General features: G+C 37.0%; 4 protein-coding genes across 4 annotated transcripts; 3 read left to right on the forward strand and 1 right to left on the reverse strand.

The window, feature by feature from the left end:
• The first annotated feature begins 2763 nt into the window (after positions 1-2763).
• guca1c (guanylate cyclase activator 1C) lies at positions 2764-6590 on the forward strand. Its single transcript, XM_059330993.1, has 4 exons — positions 2764-2973; positions 3520-3669; positions 4731-4818; positions 5462-6590. Exons 1-4 carry the CDS (start codon positions 2779-2781, stop codon positions 5596-5598), a joined length of 570 nt encoding a protein of 189 aa, XP_059186976.1. The 5' UTR covers positions 2764-2778; the 3' UTR covers positions 5599-6590.
• Positions 6591-7365: 775 nt separating this feature from the next.
• thrsp (thyroid hormone responsive) lies at positions 7366-8079 on the forward strand. Its single transcript, XM_059330991.1, has one exon. The coding sequence runs from the start codon at positions 7446-7448 to the stop codon at positions 7854-7856; it is 411 nt and encodes a 136-aa protein (XP_059186974.1). The 5' UTR covers positions 7366-7445; the 3' UTR covers positions 7857-8079.
• A 259-nt stretch (positions 8080-8338) lies between these two features.
• Positions 8339-10196, reverse strand: ndufc2 (NADH:ubiquinone oxidoreductase subunit C2). Its single transcript, XM_059330992.1, has 3 exons — positions 9932-10196; positions 9096-9239; positions 8339-8533 (listed from the first exon to the last, which is right to left on the reverse strand). Exons 1-3 carry the CDS (start codon positions 10059-10061, stop codon positions 8484-8486), a joined length of 324 nt encoding a protein of 107 aa, XP_059186975.1. The 5' UTR covers positions 10062-10196; the 3' UTR covers positions 8339-8483.
• Positions 10197-10224: 28 nt separating this feature from the next.
• On the forward strand, positions 10225-15520 carry rab30 (RAB30, member RAS oncogene family). Its single transcript, XM_059330990.1, has 6 exons — positions 10225-10241; positions 11386-11498; positions 12842-12940; positions 13036-13119; positions 13221-13404; positions 13800-15520. Exons 3-6 carry the CDS (start codon positions 12848-12850, stop codon positions 14048-14050), a joined length of 612 nt encoding a protein of 203 aa, XP_059186973.1. The 5' UTR covers positions 10225-10241; positions 11386-11498; positions 12842-12847; the 3' UTR covers positions 14051-15520.
• The last annotated feature ends 86 nt before the right edge of the window (positions 15521-15606 follow it).

Raw genomic sequence — 15606 nt, forward strand, 5'->3', positions numbered from 1 at the left:
AACCACATGAGTTTTATTAAAGGTGGCTATTCTGAAAAGTCATATTAAGAATAAAAAGTAAGATTGTCTAAATTCAAAATAGCACTGAATCAGACGAAAATAACCCGGGCCACCTTTTCCTGAAGGGGAAATAATATATTCCTCACATGCAGCTCTAAAACGGCCTTGCTGCATGACTGTCACATGCTGGTCAAAAGGTCAAGTTTAAACAGCAGTTCATCAGTTGGATCCAAGAGATTTCAACAGCTTATTACTGTACATAAAACCAAATTACTTCATCTGCTCTTTGTAACCCTCAAATATTGCAAATGTTGCGACGAACAAGAATAAACCCGCAGATTTCTGTTCAGACTGAATTTATTGGTTTTTACTGGATGGCCTTGAATGGCATAAGCTGCTCTTCACTGTTTGGGTTTGTTTCTGCATGTGACTGTCTCTGTTCTTTTTCTGTTTAAAGTAAACACTGTTTTTATCTTCTGGCAATAGAGAGGCCATGTGCTCTGGCACAGGGCAACAGCATGGATCCTGGTTGTCAATACCTTACAGGCTAATATATGTACTGGCCTGTACTTCCAGTAGTACAGTAACTGGTGGTCCATCTCCTCAATCCTATTTTGAGAATTGATAATCGTCTAAAGCCAGATTTACTATAATAAGGCCCCTGAGCTTCAATAGTCTGGTTGACTTAAACACCACTACTCTCTATCCTGTATCGTGGTACACATGATCCCCTGAGATTGGTTATGCAGAACGACACTTAGGTCAGTAAAGGGTCAACAGTGCTGGTTAAACATGTATTTATCCATTCTTAATATGTATGCAGGGTTTTTATATATCTATTGACTCACACTCAGTAGATAAAATCTACTCTTAAATGCTATAAAAAAATTAAAAGGGGATTTTCACCACAAAGCTTGAGTTGATAAATTACTTTAATACTGTACCTAATACTGTAATTTCAGGAAGAGTAGCAAAAACTTTTTTTTTTAGCATTATACCTTTATTGAGAACCATCATCCATTTTTAATGTAAATAGATGAAGGATTACACCCCCTTCCTCCTAATCACAACTTATTTTGTTGAACATACGATCATAAGATGCAACATAAGAAAAGTTAATTTCCAAACCAGCACAAACTAGCAGTATGTGTAGTGTTGTGCAATCTCCCGGGGCATCCCTCAGGAATGTAAGCTCCTTTTTAGTGACCGACCTGAGCAGCAGCCTTTTCACTCCTGGCCTGTTATCAGTGTAAGACCTTTTGCATTAAATACTGTATTGAGCCATCTGAATTATAACAGTATTGTTACTTTAAATGTTCATAGCTTTTGTTCATTGTATCTTTCAAAAGTCTGAGCTTTTTAAAACATGGCCACAAAATACATACACAAACACACAGTTTAAACCTCTGAAGTCCAGGAGATTTTGGTTCAAATTTGTCAACTTCCTATGCATTTTGTTTTTGTCTGTTTAGCATCTTTCACTCTGTCCTTATATCACATGCATGGCTCCTTTTACTCCACACAAATTTGGCTATCAGTCAGATTTAAATTAAAGTATAAAGCTGCCAGGAACCCATAATACAAACAAAAGACACAGGTGTCTATGGAAATGGTTTTTTTTGTTTGTTTTTTTTGTTTTTACTATGTATACACACAAAAACAGCAGAAAAAATAAAAAAAAATAAAACTACAAAACAGTCTATTTGCATGTAAATAAAAAATAGTAATAGTTTTCATTGTAGAAAGAAAATTCACATTTTAAAAATGGTCTAGAAACATAAATGTCACACTGTGAAAGCTCCTATGATTGCACTTTCAACTGGCTTTCTCAGCTTTGTCTACATGTCATTTATAACTAAAGTTATTACTGTAAATTAAACATGTGTATTTTCAATAAATAGATGAACTCCAGAGGGTTTAAAGTCTAAATCATTAGCTTTTGGGGACACATGCATTTACATCTTGTGAAATATTGCATAAAAGTTAATATAATGTACAATAAGCCTATGCATAGAATGGGTATGCATCCTTTCATTTAACATACCCATACAATATATATCTTTATTATAGATTGTATTAAATTTTATGTAATATTTCACAAGAGGCTTAACATGTGTTTTGTAACTCAGAAATGTCCTCTAGTCTGTTAATGTTTGTAAAGAGGATGAGTCGGTTCCAAGAGGAATTCCCTTGGTTAATTGCTTAAGGCATTCCCAGAGGTGTGGGATAGCCTAGTGGGCTTACAGCTATGTGGGCAAATTAGGACAACTTATTATTTAAAGACATGTGACGATGCAGGTAAGAATACAAAATAGTGTTAGTTATTAATACCTCACCAGTTCAATGTAGAAACTGCAAAACAGAAAAATGAATTTAAAAAAAATGTACATGGGGGAAATAAATAGGGGAAAAAAATGTAATTCCTCCTCAGCTCCAGGGTAAAAGTCTTCAATAAAACCCTGCATCTCTCTAAGAGTCAAGAGGTCAAACCCTTGACACTTAAGAGTCCCACCTCCATTGATATTGGTAACCAAGCCCACTTTAGTTCCATTGCATGCAATGTCCTGTTGTTCTTGGAAGACCTGTGCAGTGATCCCATTAAAGGGTTATGTCTTCTTTTGGCTGTGCCAAGACTTAAAGATTAAGGGGGTCGTTGCATGAGATATCCGCCGGTCTTCAGTGCTGCCTGAGGTCTGTGAGAACACAGTCCTCTCTCGCCTCAACCTCACCACGGGCTCTCTGCATGATTCTGGACCAAATCACTCCTCCTGAGGAATAATGGGAGGCTTTCACTCCAATCTGGATGATATCTTGGAGGCGGACATGCACCACTGGTATACCAAATTCATGAGGGAGTCTCCATCAGGGCTCATAACGCTCTTCGAACTCAAGACTATGCTTGACATGAACGGTATGACAGAAGAGGCCGGCAGCTATGTGGACCAGGTCTTCTTCACATTTGACATGGATGGGGTAAGAAAATACCTGCAAATTCTTCTCTGTTCAGGAAAATATGTATCGTGTTAGTCACCTAAAAGTCACTCTAGTATCAATTTTACAACTGACAAGACCTGTCAGTGAACACCTGAAGCATGCAAATTATTGAAGAAATAAAATCACTTCTCTTGTATCGTAGAATCAGACGTTTCAATGTAAAATAAGATGATTTGCTTCATTATTTACACTTTTTTTTAAACATAAAAGTATAACATTTTAAAAAGACTATTCACAGTTGGTAAAGATCTTGGGATCAATTGAGGTTGACTCTTCTCGACTCATGACGTCTAAATGAAGCTTAGCACGAAAGGTCATAAATTGTAAATAAGATGAACATGATCTATACATATCGACTATAGTTTCCCTTAGAGTTGCATTACCCCCTTGACCATTGCATAAAATGATATAATGCTATGATGCATTGATAATGTTTTGAAAATCTTAATTGAAATAAGTTTTGATGTTGCTGTGTAAACAAATCGATCCCTTTTCCTAACTGTATCTTTCATGTTTTTTTTGCAGGATGGATATATAGACTTTGTGGAATATATTGCAGCAATAAGTTTATTACTGAAAGGAGAAATTAACCAGAAACTAAAGTGGTACTTTAAGCTATTTGATCAAGATGGAAACGGGAAAATTGACAAGGAGGAGATGGAGACCATTTTCAAGGTACAGTATGTTTTCTATGAATGTTCCTTAAGTAGAGTTGCATGAGAGCAGCTAAAACTTGAACCCTGAATCTTTAAGCTTAGCAGCTTTACGCTGAAAGGGAAGAAATGGGACACGAGCCAGACATGACATAATAATCCAGGGGGGCTTCTCATTATTAACCCAAGTCTAAATTTAGCCTCTAACCTAATTCAATCTCTATAGCATTTATACAGCAATCACCCTACAGATATATGAACATTTTCACCTTTTCACGATTCAATTAACCCATTTGTGCCAACAACTAAAATAATAAATAAATACATTTTTGCGGTAGTTGTCTGGGCTTGCCTAAGCACAGATGTGAAGAAATTTCCAAACTCATTCAAACTATCTGGCTAAAAATCTTTTTTCTTATCTTATTTTTGGGCACAATGGATTAATAACTATATGTGCTGACACTTTACACCAATCAAGTCAAATTCTGTTCTACAGTACTGGTGCATCTCAGTAAATTAGAATATCATAGAAAGTTTATTTATGTCAGTAATTCAATTCAAAAAGTGGAAATAAGACATTATATAGTAGATCCATTACACATACATCTATTAAATTTCTTCTAATTATCATGATTATGTCTTACTTTTAATTAAGACCTAAAATCCAGTGTTCAATTATTATTATTATTATTATTATTATTTTTTTTTTACAAAAGACCAATTTTAAAAAGTATGTTTAATATGGACATGTTGGCCTCTGAAAACTATGTCCATCTATATGCACTCAATACTTGGTTGGGGCTATTTGACTTCATCTACTGGAAATCGATTTTTCCATCATATTCTCATTTATTGAGATGCACCTGTATGTACAGTGGAATGCACTTAAATGCGCAGTTCAGGCTGCTAAATGTCCTGGTTGTAGTAATAGTTGTCGTAATGGAACCTGCATGCAGTTGTATGGAATTTCAAAAATATTATTAGTTGTACATGATGCTCACTTAATAGGTCATCTATTTCTTGCATTAATCAGCTGGAAGTGTCTGTTTAACTTACAATTATCTATGTAAACTTTTCTATCAGGCTATTCAAGATATCACCAGAAGTTATGAGATCCCTCCAGAGGATATTGTAACTCTTATATATGCAAGGATTGATGTCCACGGAGAAGGTAAGGAATATTTTATTGTCAACCCAGAACTAATTTAATGATCAAATATTTGATTAGCCTTGAACATAAACACAGCATTCATGGTTAGACATGCATGTATATCTTTATTTATTCTATTAAACCTTTATTTGACTCAGTAAGTTCCTTTTGAGATAAAAAAAAAAAAATCTTCCAAAGGAGCCCTGGGAAAGATAACAACAATTCAATGTTTCAAACAACATACACACAAACATTAAAACAGGTAAAAGAAAAGAAAAGAAAAGAAAAGAAAAGAAAAGAAAAAAAAAGAAAAGATTAACTCACACTACATTGTTTTAAGCATACAGGCAGAAGTTCAGTCATATAAAAACAAGGCACAGTATCACCTCACTAAATGATGTGCCTAGGACAGACAGGATGAAACAAATCTAGCTAAGGTTAAGGATGCAATCAAATTCCAATTAAATTAGCCTTCAACCCCTTCACTAAATTCGTAATTGTCCTAACTGGGATTAGCCTATAGCTGCAAATCTGCCTGCAAAGGGTTCCAGCCAGGCTGCAAGGACATAGGAGATAGTGATGTCCACATGGTCAGCAAAGCCCAGTAAATGATTGTGTTGAAAGGTGTGGATGCTATTTTCATATTTTCTACTTGTATCTTCAGGTGAGCTGACGCTGGAGGAGTTCATCAGTGGTGCCCGGGATCATCCCGACATCATGGACATGCTAACCAAGATGATGGATCTTACCAATGTCCTGGAAATCATTCTCAATGGTCAACAGAAGAAGTCTGTGAGCTGAATAGATAACGAAACCAGCTGGATTGTGTGGACAGTTGAGATCCTTTTTTGGAAGGTTTTCAGAATGCAGCAGTGGTGAGGACAGTCTGTCTGCTTGATTGGCCAAGTCCCATTTCAAACTGCAGGGACTGAACTGAATGAACTGACTGAGCAGACACAATCTCTCACCTGATGGAGAAAGACAATTTGTCCTCTGCTTGTGCTCTCACATTTCTTCAATGGAGGCCCTTCAATTCTGACAAGTTTTAAAACATTTTTACAGGTTATACGTCTGAAGAGTCTGAATAAAGCAAGGCCCATCTGCTTGCAGAATCGCATCATTGTTTGAGTAGAGGGCATGAAGCAGGGTGAATAAATCAATTTGATTGACTGTTTTAGGAACTTGTTGAGCCGCAAAAATTATATGGGACTTTTGGTCTGTCAGACACAAGACAACTGCCAAACTGCAAATTTTCTTACCAAACTTCATTACAGAAAGCACTTCCTATGCCATCTATGACATAATACCAGCATGTGGTTATTAAAACATTCACTGAGATTGGTTGTTCTTTGTTTTGTGTTGTCGCTTGTGGAAGATATGTGTGAAACTAAGCTGTTACTTGTATAAAAACTGGATTGAACTGAATGCTTGACTAGATTTTCCAATAATTAAGGTTACAATGTTGCCTTAAAAATCAATACAATGTTTTTGTTAAAAACAGTGTTTGTGTTCTTTTTTTCAAACTGGCAGTTTACTGTACCATTCTTCTATTTTTATGCAGGAGTAGAAGTAATACAACATTTTCTTAATGGGATGTATCATTTCCCTCAAACTGGACTATTTTCTATTGAATTGGTGGCTCCACAGTTTTTAATGTTACCATGTTTACTAAATGGTTATGCATAGTACATCACCAAATGGTGTCAATCAGGGTGAGAAACGTTATGTAACACAGTGCATGAGACCACAATATCACATACATGCAGCTTGCAGAAGCAGTACTTGTAGGTCACTCAATAACAGAAAATATTTAATATTTCAAATTCTATCTAAGTGCAGATTTCATATTCTAAACAATAATCTCTGTCTTTTTAAGTCACATAAACTGGCATTTGTGTTTAGGGGTGTACTTGGCTCCTCTTCTGAGCTAGCCTGCCAAGGGACAGAATGTCTGCAGAGCTTTCATTTCCATTTGTACAGAAAATACCGGAGCTCTTCTTATGCATGAAAGAACCTTATTATCAGCCATCATTTAGTTTCAAGGGGAACCAGACCTGAATACAAATGTTTGCATGTTTGCACCCAGGCCCATCTGGGCTATTCTTTCATTTTTTATGGAGGACTACAATAAGCTTATTGGTCTTTTAAATGCTAATCATCGTAGCTCTCTTAGCCTTTACAGTATTATATGCAAACTGACAACAGAAGAAGCAGAGGTTCAAGCCTCTTAGACTACCTACAAATGTAAACACAGGTGGCCTTGGTTTAACACTGAGGTTTATTTTGCTGGGTCCAAATTTAACATCACTCAAAAGCATGTTAGCCCTCTGCACTGGGGCCATTCAAACATAAGGGTTTGCATGGTTAATGATTTGACAAGGTACATTGACATCATTCAGATGTCAGACATCATTATGACCTCAGAGATACTGCAGGTTATGTAAATCAAATAAAGATAAGAGTTTGACTCCACATAGCACTAAAAGCGTTCCTAAATGTATCGGATGATGTAATTACGTCAGTGCACAACCCACCTGCGCTCATCATATAAATTCAACAGTATCTGCTCTCATGACTTTGCACTGCACACTGCTTCCTACTGTCATCCACCACAGCACAGGAACTGCCAACCACATCCAACTGGAACCATGCAGTCTGCCGAGGCCAAATGGAACAAAAACAGCCTGCTTCTGGCTCTGAGGCAATACAGCTCAGCTGTTAGCAACATGGAGCACACCATTCTCCTGCCGAGCCTGCTGCGAGATGTGCCCTCTGATGAGGTGTTGGACTGTGAAGCTGAAGAGGATGCCTGCAGAGACTTGTACAGCAACTTCCTGATGTTCAAGGCCATAAGAAACACAGTGGAGAACAGCCTACATGATGACCACATGGCCAAGAACACAGCACTCAACAAGACCCTGGCACCTCTCCTGGACACAGATCCTGAAGCTCTCTTCCGCTTTCACCTGAAAGGACTGTTTTCTGTGATGAATGACCTCACCAAGAAGACTCACAATCTCACTGAGAAATATATGGACATTATTGGAGTTTCAAATTAGAAAACATTTAAATTATGTGGGCATTGGCAAAATATCTGGTGTTTGTAAAATAACTGTTTAAATTTGGTGTCCATATTCTTCTAATGTATTGGATTCGGAACAAATGTGCATTGTGAATACCGATCACTTCTATCTCTTCTTTGCCAACTGTAAAAGTTCCTTGGAAACTATGGTTTGAAGATATGGCAAAATGTTAAATATATTAAATGATCATGAAACAGAACAGTGTTGTAAAAATGAGTCTTTATGAATGTTTATGATTGTTGCTCTTAAGTATCAGTCAATTATGTGATTTTTAATGGGGTTATTGTTATGGTTAATTGACCAAATGGTAGTTAATGTCAACAGCCATAAATATTTCTCCAGATTAATTTATGTGTCATGTCACACTTATAATCAGCAGTCTTATGCACAGCCCTTCAAAGTGTTACTGAATCATTCTTATTGCTCTAACTAATAAGGAAAACTTCAGTCAGAAAATGTTGAATTTTGGTATTTTTTATTTACATATCTATATTTCACACAATATGTGACAGAACGATTTCACAAAAAGACTACTCAAGACAGATGGCAGTCTAAGTGTTTTGTCTCTCTCTCTCCCTCTTCCATCTCATCAGCCATAGACACTTAGCGCACAGGATAGAAAGGCTCGACAATCTCTGCAAAGGTTTTCTTTTCTGGTAAAATAAAAGACACAGAAACCATTTGATTACACACATACATGTGCCACTGTGGTTTGACAGTAATGACAGTAAGTATGGCACAACAACAACAACAACACAGCATGGTGCGACTAGACTATGCTTTAAGATCTGTTATGAGCACATGATTTCTGTTACTGATGGTAAAATATAGGAGCAAATATTGAGCACATATGACATTGTGCAATAGAATAATAGAGCAGACACACAAAGTAATGAATATAGCCAAAATACAGAGCATTGCATGCTTCTGTTATTAAATAAATAGATAATACCAGCACTGCAGTTCCTTCTTTGACCTATCGTTCCCCGCTGTTAAATGATAATCCAGCTGACATACGATGCAACAAACTTTTTTCAAAAACCAGTGATGCCCAACAGAATTTGCTTAAATGCACAGATAGGTGGAAAAAGTGACTAATTTGTAGTCTTCCCAAGACCTTAATAATAAGATACATCAAACATTGACATAAAGACAGCTGTATTGATGGGTTCTTGTGCCTAATCTTACAGCAAAAAACAATGAAATGATTCTTACTCTTTTGTGCAAATTCCTCTGGGTGTCTTCTGACGTACTCGTTCATATCTCGATCAAGTCTGGCGTACGTGTAATTTTCATGTTTCGTCAGGTGGTAGCCAAGGAACCAACCAATTGTTGAAAATAGGACTTGTCGGTGAACACCTAAAAAAGGGAAGAGGAAAAAATTGTGACACATATGACAATATTATAATATAATATAATATTTACTAAATAAAGACTGAAAGCACAAATAAAATATTTTATTGTTGTTAATGTGGACGCACAGATTTGCACCTTATACTTTTCAAAAATTAGTAGTAACCAATGTCATTAAGTACAACTTAGTTGTTGTTGATTTTTTTAATCAATGCTACCTGATATAGTAAACCATCATAAATACATTACCAATGCATAAGAAGACTACATCAGATTGAGTACACAGTTTGGATCTAAAAGTAATTTCTAATTAAAATGACACTGAAAACGTTGCTGTTGGGTGACTTTATGGTTCATTTTATGCCAAGCTGTTACGACGCATGCCGTCAAAGTCATGTCACTTTACAGTGCACGAACCGAGACATTGTTTTATAGTTAGTTTGTGATTATTTACCACTTGATTTGTTACTTAAATTAAGCCATCCGAGACCAGAGGAATTAAAGGTGAGTAACATCCATAGACTGCATGGTAACAACACAATGTGTCATACCATGTTACTCCTCTGCTATGAATATGTTGACTCTTTTTAAGTGCACCATGCCAGGGCAGATTTTTATAAATGTCCCATACGCTTGACAGGAAAGTGCACCTTGGTATACATGATTAACGCTGATAGACGGCTAACAAACATGCTAACCTGATTTCAGCGGCGGCCTGTGGTTGATGGCGTTATGAAGCACCGCGGTGGCCCAGCCCATAGCGCCCAGCCACACAGAGTTCCTGTTGACGATTCCCGGAGGAGGGAGATCCTTTGCCTCGTCAGGCATGGTGAGAAATTTCCCCTTAAATTCAGATAAATAAGTGTCCTGCCTGCGTTCACTTATCGGCTATCACCTCTCTTAGGAAGTCAAGGGCATGGTGTGCAGCCGAATGAAACGTCCGGACAAAAACATATGACAACCGCTTCAGTTCCGCCTGTTCTGTTTCCTAGCAACCAACGCGAGAGGGTAAAACTTTAACGTTTAGCAATGAAGGCGATTACTTTTCGATTACATTTCAAGTATTAGATTTTTATATAAAATAACAGAAATGTAACGCATTAAACGGGGCTGCCTATAAACAACTGGATCTCTTAGCTAACTAATGCTAACACCTATCAATTTCAACTACTAGTAGTTGATAGTAACGTTAACAGCCTAAGATTCATGGTAACATTGGCTGTAAAACACCACCATGGTGCGTCAGATTAAAGCGTTCAACCTGAATGCCTCATTCCATTAAATCGTTGTATCATGTCTGGCATGTCTTTAATTTCCAGCTAATATACATCAAGTTCTTTAATCAATTATGGGCTGAACATACTGCAGCTGACAGATCCAAAACCTTATAGAATAAAATCATATCGTCACCCTGTTGAAATAATCGCCTAACTCATTTTTTCAAGTTTTGCAGGAAACACAAAAAACTTCACCAAAAGTGTAACATATGACATGTATTGATCATTTCACTCAAAAAGGATGTCTACAAAGGATGTCTATTGGCATAGTAATAACACTGTGTGTAAATTATGTAGCCTAACTTAAGAGAAATAAATGACTTAGGCAATTTTTTGAACATGCCTTTGTGACTTAAGCAAGACATATATATATATATATATATATATATATATATATATATATATATATATAGTTGGTCTGCTGTTCTTGCACTGAAAAAAAGAAATCACAGTTTTTTATTTGCTTCAAACCTTTTGTATTCCTATTCATACTGTTCTACATGCATTTGATCATGACATTTGTTAAGCTACTGCACTGTAAACATATTTAAAATCGCAGTTTCATCATATCTGGTTGAGTGCACGGTCCTATATGTGGCCCTGTGGTAGTGTCGATGAAAAACTGTGGCCCCCTCCAGCATTGAAGTTGCCCATCCCTGATTTAGGCAATAAAAAACAAAAAAACAATTTTGACAAAAAATGACTTTGGCGATTATCTTAACAGTGTGACGTTATGCAAGGTATATACTGTGAAAAACGTGCCATAAATGTTTATTTTTGTAATTTTCAATAAAGCATTGGGAAAAAAAGAGAGTTACTTTGCATGTGAAGTGATGACATCATTGAGTGCAGTTCTCCTCCTCCTCCTCTAACAGACAGACAGGCTGCTGAGGATACACAGCCCTGCCCAGCAGTGGCTTTGCCTATTTGATGAGGTGACCTATGCATACCAAGTAGTTATAAGTCCGGGGATATCCCCGTGTTTTTGGTAAGTGCAAACTATTTTCTGACTCGTTTCGCTAGGCTGACTTTGATTTTTTCTCTCTGCATCTGCAGATAGTACCAAAATGGCTAGAGGCGCACGGTAGCTGCTCGTTGCTACTGTTGCAAGCTTCGCCCTAATGGCTATCAAGCCAGATTGAATAGGAAGCATTAATACAAAAAGAAATGTAACGGTACACAAATTGAGTCTGCAGAATGCTACAGTGTCACTTTGCATCACCAAACAAGATAAAAGGGCGAAAAAGGAAATGCGACACCGGGTTCCATTTATATTGCGAGCAATTCCAGTTAGATTTAACCCTACAATATGGTTCTTTGTATTCAGGTTGGCATTCAGTGATTCACGCCGTCTCGCAAGCAACAGTTTGATCTCTAAGAATGTTAATTATTATTATTGTTATTATTATTACAGTGAGATGTTAAGTTTTCAAGCACGTACAGGCCCGACCCTCGGTGCTGGTTTCAGAGCAAATGTAACGGAACTGCAGAGAATATTAAAATTGTACATGACTACCCCTGTTTATGCCGCTGTGATGTGTATAGACGCCGACAAAAGAAACAGAGATATGTGCTTAACATTAAAGATATTATTTATTTACTCAAAAATATGTTTTGTGCCTCAGTGCTTCCATTATCCTCTCCCAAAAATTGGTGCAGGGCCCCCTGAAACTGCAAAAAAACATTAGTAATGTCACATTGTGTACTTATCATATGATAAAAATGAAAATGGGGAAAAACAGTGGAGAAGTGAAACTATAATTTTTCCTCTGTGTAACTATATATTACTGTTGTCAATGTTAAAAAAAGTCTGTTGTGTTCAGGGCCTTAATAATGGAGCGTGAGGACAAAATACAATTTATTAAACATGTATTTTAACCAGACAACGTTTATTATTATTATAACCATTTTGTCAAACTTGCGGAATAGAAACTTGTGATTTGAGTAAGTAGTTAGCAAAATTGACATTTACTTGTATTGTATAGTTTCTATTGCTGTCAGTGTATTTGTGCAAATGAACTAAATAAGAGTTCAAATTTACTTACTGTAGATCTGAGCCAGGGAATATTTATCCCTCTCTTACTCTGATTTTTGTGTTTGTGAAGATTATTCGTGTCAAATGTCAGCTGATCCTTCTGTGGATACTGTGTTTTCACAACAGTTTGGTATATTTTCCTCAGCTTTTCACTGTCTGCCTTGGGACTTTTCAGAATTGTGCCAGTAGCATGAACTCCAGCTACAGACAAATGTGATCACTTTGGTGAAATGCAGTGGTTTAATGTTAATACATTTACTTAAAATACATTTCTTTTGTTTGTTTATCTTTCACAGTTTAGCATGAGTATGGAAGATTATGACTACCTGTTCAAAATAGTTCTGATTGGAAATGCTGGAGTGGGGAAGACATGTCTCGTCCGGCGCTTTACTCAGGTTTGTATAAGTCTACGTTTATGAGTTTGGAGGTATTTATTTACAGTATGTAGAGATTATGAGTGTCAGACTATATCATTCTGTTTTAATTCTAGGGCCTTTTCCCACCTGGACAAGGGGCAACTATTGGAGTAGATTTCATGATTAAAACTGTGGAAATCAAAGGGGAGAAGGTCAAGGTATTCAAAGTTTAAATAGATTTTAATATAAAATCAAATGTCTTTTTGATTTCTAATTGTTAGGATGGAAAGTTGCTGATTGCAGATATTCTGTTTTCCAGCTGCAGATATGGGACACAGCTGGACAGGAGAGATTTCGCTCCATTACTCAGAGTTATTACCGTAGTGCCAACGCCCTCATTCTTACATATGACATTACTTGTGAGGACTCCTTCAGGTGCCTTCCAGAGTGGCTGAGGGAGATTGAGCAGTATGCCAACAACCAGGTGGTGACTATATTAGTCGGTAAGAAGCTTTACTTTAATAACTGATGGTCCTTTTATCATAAGAACACTAGTGTGCTCTACATTTTACTGGAATGTAGCTGCTTTTCTGATTTTAATTAAATGTAAGATGATATCAGAGGCCGTTTCTGACCAGATATGCAAAAGCCAGTTTTGTTATCAACATACCTTTTTGTGTGATTTTGCTTCTCAGAAAAGAAATCAATTTTGTCTTGACTGAAAAGCTCACACACTGTCTTTGTTTACATCCATCCCACACATGCATGCACACACCTCCACTTCCATCTGTCTCATCTACACCCACCACTGTTCACAAAGTCAATCTGTGTTGAGATGCAAGAAGCCGCATTGTTACTTGTTATGTATGTTGACAGATGAATGCTGTGTGTCTTACAGGTAATAAAATAGATCTGGCAGAGAAGAGAGAGGTTCTCAGACAGAGGGCTGAAGACTTTGCTGAGGCTCAGAGCATGCTGTACCTGGAGACCTCAGCCAAAGAGTCTGACAATGTTGAGAAACTTTTCCTCGACCTGGCCTGCGAACTCATTCGAGAGGCCAAACAGAACAAGCTGGATAACAATGACACTGCCCCAATGCCCGGTGAGGGTAAAACCATCAGTTACTTGAGCTGCTGCAACCTCAATTAGAGAGAGCTCAGACTTGTGGCTGTGGTAACTCAGTAGCCATTGACTGTAGAGGGCAGATGGCTAAGCCCCAATGCCTCCGTCCCTCTAAGATGGCATAAAGCCACTTCTTATTCCCGTCATTTCTAGGCCCATGCCTTTTTTAAGCTGTACAAGGGAGTTAGTCAACTTTAGTTTGGCCTTCCAGGAATAAGCATTTTAGATGCTGCCAGTATGGAGCACATTGTCCTCAATGCAACAGGATGTAAAGTATGTCTGCCTGATGCATCCAGGAAACTGAGTAGGGCTCCATTTTGTCCTGGTGAAATGGCAGGATTTTCCTGTTTGGTCTTAAGGATCCATTTAATTTCACATCAATATTCACCAGCAGTATTACGTGAGTAAAAAGTTCTACCAGGGATTTTGTTACAGATTCCACTTAGCCGACAACAAGTGTCATGATCATTGGAGGTTATCAGCAACTGGTAACGATGTGTTTACATACAGTAGTTTTTGAGATTACCAAGTCTGATCAAGTTGCAAAAAAAGTTTTGCAACCTTACCCTAAAATCTGTTGCACAATCATTTATTCCCCACTACTTTCTTCTGCCCTGAGAATTAAATATAATTTTATTAACTTTCATAATCTAATTTTTGAGGAGTTATTTGCACCCGTCATTACAAACTGTGAAATATTTGCTCCCAATAGAAGACTTTTACTTGCTGCTAAAATATGTTTTTGTGTCAGATAGCATAAACTGAAACACACATATAAACTCAACATTGAAACAGTATTCTGTGACGCCATTATTATTATTATTTTGCATACTTGCAATGCTTGCAGTTAGTTGGATGACATGGTGTGAAGCAGTTGGAAAGGTCTCAGACATTGTCAGTCATCAGTAGAACATTAGTGGAGTTTTTATTTGACTGTCAGCTGTTTCTTTTATCCATAGACGTGAATATTTCTGCCTTTGTTGTTGCTGCCTAGCCATGAAATTGTATCACTTCTTATTTGTTTGAAGAGGTATGTTCATGTAGTTTCGTATAAGACTTGTTGTACTTCATATGCTTTTATTGTGAAATTTCTTGATTGTCCAGCATGTTTTGCCATAATTTGTAGTGTCTAACTTTATCTTTCATATATTTGCCATAACTGTAATGTACTGTATTGCACAATGCCATATACTGCACACTTATTATTTTTGTTGTAACATTTTGTCTTTTGTTGTACAGACTTGTAGTACATCTTGGCACTTTGCTTTTATACTTTTATTTTCAGTAATCCCTTTGTACAACTGGCGAGCATTTTGTTTTGCCTTTTACCTTAGATTTAACAGCAGTGACCTATTGTTAATCCCTTGCATCTTCTTGTCAATACAACATGGGAAATACAAAGGAAAACACTATTGGGATGTTGTGCTTCTTTTCCTTTATGTGTACAAAATAATCCCTAAAAAAATACTCTGTATAACATTAAATAATTACACTAAATATGATGTACTTGTCATGTTATTATTGCCACGACTCTTAAAGGTGCCCTCCTGCGGTGAGTACAAGTAACTACACGTTTGTGTAAA

Source organism: Centropristis striata, chromosome 4 (genome assembly GCF_030273125.1).
Source record: "Centropristis striata isolate RG_2023a ecotype Rhode Island chromosome 4, C.striata_1.0, whole genome shotgun sequence".
NCBI lineage: Eukaryota > Metazoa > Chordata > Actinopteri > Perciformes > Serranidae > Centropristis > Centropristis striata.

Excerpts from the sequence above, each read along its gene's own strand:
- thrsp (XM_059330991.1), top strand. The coding sequence starts at position 7,446 with ATGCAGTCTGCCGAGGCCAAATGGAACAAAAACAGCCTGCTTCTGGCT.
- ndufc2 (XM_059330992.1), bottom strand. The coding sequence starts at position 10,061 with ATGCCTGACGAGGCAAAGGATCTCCCTCCTCCGGGAATCGTCAACAGG. Across the intron at positions 9,240-9,931 it reads CAGGCCGCCGCTGAAATCAG|GTGTTCACCGACAAGTCCTA; the intron begins GTTAGCATGTTT and ends TCCCTTTTTTAG. Across the intron at positions 8,534-9,095 it reads AGAGGAATTTGCACAAAAGA|AAAAGAAAACCTTTGCAGAG; the intron begins GTAAGAATCATT and ends TTATTTTACCAG.
- rab30 (XM_059330990.1), top strand. The coding sequence starts at position 12,848 with ATGAGTATGGAAGATTATGACTACCTGTTCAAAATAGTTCTGATTGGA. Across the intron at positions 13,120-13,220 it reads TCAAAGGGGAGAAGGTCAAG|CTGCAGATATGGGACACAGC; the intron begins GTATTCAAAGTT and ends TCTGTTTTCCAG. Across the intron at positions 13,405-13,799 it reads GGTGGTGACTATATTAGTCG|GTAATAAAATAGATCTGGCA; the intron begins GTAAGAAGCTTT and ends TGTGTCTTACAG.
- guca1c (XM_059330993.1), top strand. The coding sequence starts at position 2,779 with ATGGGAGGCTTTCACTCCAATCTGGATGATATCTTGGAGGCGGACATG. Across the intron at positions 2,974-3,519 it reads TCACATTTGACATGGATGGG|GATGGATATATAGACTTTGT; the intron begins GTAAGAAAATAC and ends TTTTTTTTGCAG. Across the intron at positions 3,670-4,730 it reads AGATGGAGACCATTTTCAAG|GCTATTCAAGATATCACCAG; the intron begins GTACAGTATGTT and ends CTTTTCTATCAG.